At 47.9% G+C, this 5,953-nt stretch overlaps 1 protein-coding gene across 1 annotated transcript in view; it reads right to left on the bottom strand.

Annotated features, from left to right (window-relative positions):
• Positions 1–791: 791 nt before the first annotated feature.
• The window catches only part of LOC132960298 (pecanex-like protein 1), a 14,193-nt gene continuing 9,031 nt past the window's right edge, over positions 792–5,953 (bottom strand). Inside the window, exons 5-6 of the mRNA XM_061033178.1 lie at positions 5,412–5,541; positions 792–1,670 (exon numbers count right to left, since the gene is read on the bottom strand). Coding sequence (XP_060889161.1) covers positions 1,340–1,670; positions 5,412–5,541 — 461 coding nt within the window. The 3' untranslated portion in view covers positions 792–1,339. The remainder of the gene's footprint in view (positions 1,671–5,411; positions 5,542–5,953) is intronic.

The raw sequence follows: 5,953 nt of genomic DNA, 5'->3' as shown, positions 1-5,953 counted from the left end.
CTTCTTGTCTTCTCAAACCGATGTGTTCATGAGAGTTTAGAGATCCTGAAGTGATTCCTGAATCATTGCAGTCTCTCTAACAGGGGGGATAATAAGCGGTTGCCATGGTAACAGTGTTCCCCGCGCAGTTACATTAAACCCCAAACCTCTACGACGTTACTGGTTTTTTTGTAATCAGAAAATCAGCCGTGATGATGAGAAACGAGCCGCTGAACAATTAGACATCTGTCTCTGTGAGCGGTTTACCTTTTTAATCTATAAGAACTATTCAAATAAATATAATAAAAGTTAGATATGAAATGTTTATATGGAGGTTTCGACGTCTCGCTCACTCCTTCCCCGTCTCAGTCTTTAAACTGAGTTCAGTCATTTTTCCAGATTTTCATTTCTAGGATCGATGGTGGAACAGGAAGTGAACGTTCAGGAATGCCTCACAGCATAGAAATGTAAAAATATTCATTTAAGGATCTCTCGTTAAGGACATGACCCCACTCCAAAGTGTGCAAAGAAAGAAATCCTCAACAGGACTGAGAAGGGAAATCTTTTCTTTACATGTTTTCTGAAGTTTGAAGGAGAATTCTTTTTTTACATCTTTATAAATTATTTAGTAACACACAAAGGTTTATCGACTGCAGACTGAGGATGTGAAACTCTCAGTAAAGGTCACAAAGTGAAAGAAACGGACCAATCAGTGAGATGTGTAGAGAGTGAGATGATAAAGGTATCTTACTATCTGATCATTAAGGAAACATGTTGAAGTGCTGGCTTCTCTGACAACAATGCAGCAGTCAGTATGTCCTCCTTCTAACTTTAGATTCTGCTCCTGAATGCTCTGGATTTGTTTGATTCTGATTCTGATATCGTCGATCAGGCGTTGTTTGCCGTTTGGTTCTGAGCTCTAAGTGAGACAGCGTTAAAAACAAGGAAGTGCTGCACAGATCGGGCAGAGCTACTAACCAACAGTGTGAGATGACGAGCACAGAGCCTCACATCACAGAGTGTCTCATCAGTGCATGGCGCTCTGGGTCACATTATGAGCCGGAGCAGTAATCCATTTAGCGCTGCTTCAGAGGAAGGACACGAGACAGCCCTTACACAACCTCCGTCTCTCTTTACCATCATTACCGTCCATCAGGGGAAACATGTTTACGTACACAGACATCAGCAGCAGCAGCCCCGCCAGGTCAAGTGCTGGCTACAGACTAAATATCACAGAGAGAAATGGAGCGTGAATAACGGCGCTCGGCTTGACTGATTGCGTCAGACCAGCGAGCGTGGATAATGCTGCTCCGCTGAAATCGTATCTGTGGCTCGCTCTTTTTCAAGCAACCCCAAAGCATCAATGGCAGCGCAGCGACGGTCCAAACAAGAATTCAAAAAGCAACCGCAGCACAAACATGACACATCCACCTCCTGAAACACTGCACACCAACTCCCCTCCATCATCTGAACCCCCTCTCCTCCTGCGCTCCCTACCGAAGTCGTCCTGCAGGCTGGTAGCGCCCACAGTCGAGGCCTTGTCCTGAGAACCCTCCAGGTGTGTGCTTCCATTCCTGGCCAGCAGGGAGGCGCTTGTGCTCAGCACGGTCACCTGGGACGGGGTTCTGGAGGGCTGACTTTTCACCTGGGAAGAAGAAGGCTGGGAGGCCTGGCTGAGAGCCTCCTGAAGACTGTGGGAGGAGAGGGGGGAGAAGGGGGAGGAGGTGAGAAGAGATCGAGGCCGAAGGGGGAGGGGTCTGCTGATAAACAACAATATCACAGGGGGGAGGGGGGGGAGGGGGGGTGATCTCACAGCAGAGAGGTTAAAGGTGATGCACATGCTGGTTGTCATGGTGATGTCAGAAGAAAAGGCTTTGTAGTTTTATTTTTTTTTATTCTTATTATTCTCCCTGTGTGTTTACAGTCGAGCAGACATGTTTTGTGGGCGGAGCCAACTGGTGGCAGAAAGGTAAAAAAAAGTGGGAGAGCACAGACATGAGGACAGTTTGAACCGATGTTAACCGATATGTTATGAGATCACACGAGATCACACAAGATCACACGTGACTTCAGGAGAAAAACAAACATGGAGGACGATGGTGGTTTGTCTTCAGGAGACGTTTAAAAGACACTTTAGTTGTTGCCATAGTTACACAAGCTGCTCGGCTCGAGGCTCAGTTATGTTTTTGTTCGCTGTCATGTTTGTCTCCTTTTAAAGTGACGCAAACATCCGGTTGGTGGCGCTTCCCGGGCCGCTCGCTCTGATTGGCTGCTGCAGGTATTCAGTCGGAGGCAGCCCGACCTGGAATCATAAACATCAAACATGTTTGATGTTTATGATTCCAGAACGGAGCGGTGAAATAATCAAGTTGACAAACTGGAGGATTGTCTGGACAGATAATCCTCAAAGCGACCTCGCTCTCCTTCTTCTGATTCATATAACGCTCGCTCCTCTGAGGTTCTGCTGAAGGTGCAAGCAGACGTAAATATACCTGACGATCATGAAGTGATGTTCACTACAGAGCATCCTCGACACAAGGAATCGATTTGAAATCTTTCTTCATCATATTTTACTTCAAAGTGAAGCTTCATACTTTACGAGCGTCAGAGTTCTGCAGGAGTTTATTCTCAGAGACGTTAAAGCATGAATCATTTAGTCTCCACACAGAGGGAATAAGTTCCCTGCATCACCAACAAGACAACAACAGAGTGTGGGGTGAAGGGACGGCGGAGGGGAGGGGGGAGGAGGCGATGGGTGAGGAGGCGATGTGGGAGGGGAGGGGGGAGGAGGCGAGGAGGGAGGAGGCGATGGGGGAGGGGAGGGGGGAGGAGGCGAGGAGGGAGGAGGCGATGGGGGAGGGGAGGGGGGAGGAGGCGATGGGTGAGGAGGCGAGGAGGGAGGAGGCGATGGGTGAGGAGGCGATGGGGGAGGGGAGGAGGGAGGAGGCGATGGGTGAGGAGGCGATGGGGGAGGGGAGGGGGGAGGAGGCGATGGGTGAGGAGGCGAGGAGGGAGGAGGCGATGGGTGAGGAGGCGATGGGGGAGGAGGCGATGGGGGAGGAGGCGATGGGGGAGGGGAGGAGGGAGGAGGCGATGGGGAGGGGAGGGGGGAGGAGGCGAGGAGGCGATGGGGGAGGAGGCGAGGAGGGAGGAGGCGAGGAGGGAGGAGGCGAGGAGGGAGGGACTTGTGGAAGTTTTGGAGTTGTGCACGATTATTGAGCCCTGGCAGGTTGCACGCTTGTTTTTCTTGCTAAACATTTTGGAGGCTCAGCGTTTAGAAATGTGACCTTGATAGAAAGACGCATGAAGAGAGATGTGACACGGGGGGGGGACTGATCCTGCATCCTTAATACAAAATATCTGTTAATGTGTCAGAGCGGTGCAGGAAGCTGAGCTCTAAATATAAAGGTGCTGAGCTCTAAATGTTAAGGTGCAGGAAGCAGAGCTCTAAATGTTAAGGTGCAGGAAGCAGAGCTCTAAATGTTAAGGTGCAGAGCTCTAAATGTTAAGGTGCAGGAAGCTGAGCTCTAAATGTTAAGGTGCAGGAAGCAGAGCTCTAAATGTTAAGGTGCAGGAAGCTGAGCTCTAAATGTAAAGGTGCAGAGCTCTAAATGTTAAGGTGCAGGAAGCTGAGCTCTAAATGTTAAGGTGCAGGAAGCTGAGCTCTAAATGTTAAGGTGCAGGAAGCTGAGCTCTAAATGTAAAGGTGCAGAGCTCTAAATGTTAAGGTGCAGGAAGCTGAGCTCTAAATGTTAAGGTGCAGGAAGCTGAGCTCTAAATGTAAAGGTGCAGAGCTCTAAATGTTAAGGTGCAGGAAGCTGAGCTCTAAATGTTAAGGTGCAGGAAGCTGAGCTCTAAATGTTAAGGTGCAGAGCTCTAAATATAAAGGTGCAGAGCTCTAAATGTTAAGGTGCAGGAAGCTGAGCTCTAAATGTAAAGGTGCAGAGCTCTAAATGTTAAGGTGCAGGAAGCTGAGCTCTAAATGTAAAGGTGCAGAGCTCTAAATGTTAAGGTGCAGAGCTCTAAATGTTAAGGTGCAGGAAGCAGAGCTCTAAATGTTAAGGTGCAGAGCTCTAAATGTTAAGGTGCAGGAAGCAGAGCTCTAAATGTTAAGGTGCAGAGCTCTAAATGTTAAGGTGCAGGAAGCTGAGCTCTAAATGTAAAGGTGCAGAGCTCTAAATGTAAAGGTGCAGAGCTCTAAATGTTAAGGTGCAGGAAGCAGAGTTCTAAATGTAAAGGTGCAGGAAGCTGAGCTCTAAATGTAAAGGTGCAGGAAGCAGAGCTCTAAATATAAAGGTGCTGAGCTCTAAATGTAAAGGTGCAGGAAGCAGAGCTCTAAATATAAAGGTGCAGAGCTCTAAATGTAAAGGTGCAGGAAGCTGAGCTCTAAATATAAAGGTGCAGAGCTCTAAATGTAAAGGTGCAGGAAGCTGAGCTCTAAATATAAAGGTGCAGAGCTCTAAATGTTAAGGTGCAGGAAGCAGAGCTCTAAATATAAAGGTGCAGAGCTCTAAATGTAAAGGTGCAGGAAGCAGAGCTCTAAATATAAAGGTGCTGAGCTCTAAATGTAAAGGTGCAGGAAGCTGAGCTCTAAATATAAAGGTGCAGAGCTCTAAATGTTAAGGTGCAGGAAGCAGAGCTCTAAATATAAAGGTGCAGAGCTCTAAATGTAAAGGTGCAGGAAGCAGAGCTCTAAATATAAAGGTGCAGAGCTCTAAATGTTAAGGTGCAGGAAGCAGAGCTCTAAATATAAAGGTGCAGAGCTCTAAATGTAAAGGTGCAGGAAGCAGAGCTCTAAATATAAAGGTGCAGAGCTCTAAATGTTAAGGTGCAGGAAGCAGAGCTCTAAATATAAAGGTGCAGAGCTCTAAATGTAAAGGTGCAGGAAGCAGAGCTCTAAATATAAAGGTGCAGAGCTCTAAATGTAAAGGTGCAGGAAGCTGAGCTCTAAATGAGCAGTTGGGACTCTTGACAGTGAAAAGTAAAAACAGGATGTTCCTGTGAAGTCACACTTTGATTTGTTTTAACGATCAGTATCGTCTTTGTCTCCCCGTCTTCTGAGAAAGGTCGCTCAAAAGGGCAAAGCCATGTGATACAGCAGGCTGTCTGTGTTATTGAGCAAATCATGCGCCGCTCTGAGAGGAGGCGGCGGCGGCGTGTCAGAGCGTGTGCCTTTGGGTTTGTGAGGACTCCATTCTTTGATCAGAGCTCAAAACGTGGAACTGTAGAGATCAGATGGAGTGATAGCGGGATGAAAGGAGGGAAGTCTGGAGAGAAAGGAGGACGAGAGACATCACATGCAGAGTGGAGACGCCGGGCGCCTCGTTAGACGTCATGCAGAAAGACGAGAAGAGAGAGGACGCCACCTGGCAGCATGCTCACGCCAGGCGGCACGAGCACAGACACGAGGCCCTGCTCCATGCACGGCGTACCTGAGAGGAGATCCAATCAGAGAGGTGGGCGGGGTGGGGTTACTGCCAGCGTTGTGTCGCCGCCGCACCGCCTGCCGACGAAACGTGCTACGCTCACGCCGAAATATGACCGTCTCCTCGCTCCCCGGCGCTGTCATGGGGAGAGAGACAGCATCGGCCAATCAGAGAGGATGTGGTTACACAAGATGAATCAGCGACACTTCAAACAAACAAAATCTCAGAATCAAATCAAACAGAGAAACAAACATGGAGGCTGACGACCGACTGATCTCATGGCGTCGAGCTCCAACCTGCAGCACGTCATCAACACAAACACCCCGAGAGAAACAACAACACTGACACGTGGTTAAAGAAACGCCTGCTGCAGAGTCAGGATCTCGTGACACTTCAAACTCAGACGCACTTTGCAACAACGGCAACAAGAAATCTTTAAAACAGGAAATAATCAGAATCAGAATAATCAGAATAATCAGAATAATCAGAATCAGAATAATCAGAATAATCAGAATAATCAGAATCAGAATAATCAGAATAATCAGAAT

Source organism: Labrus mixtus, unplaced genomic scaffold (assembly GCF_963584025.1).
Source record: "Labrus mixtus unplaced genomic scaffold, fLabMix1.1 SCAFFOLD_252, whole genome shotgun sequence".
Classification (NCBI taxonomy): domain Eukaryota; kingdom Metazoa; phylum Chordata; class Actinopteri; order Labriformes; family Labridae; genus Labrus; species Labrus mixtus.
Note: the sequence above shows the minus strand (reverse complement) of the source record. Positions and strands in the feature narration are given on the sequence as shown.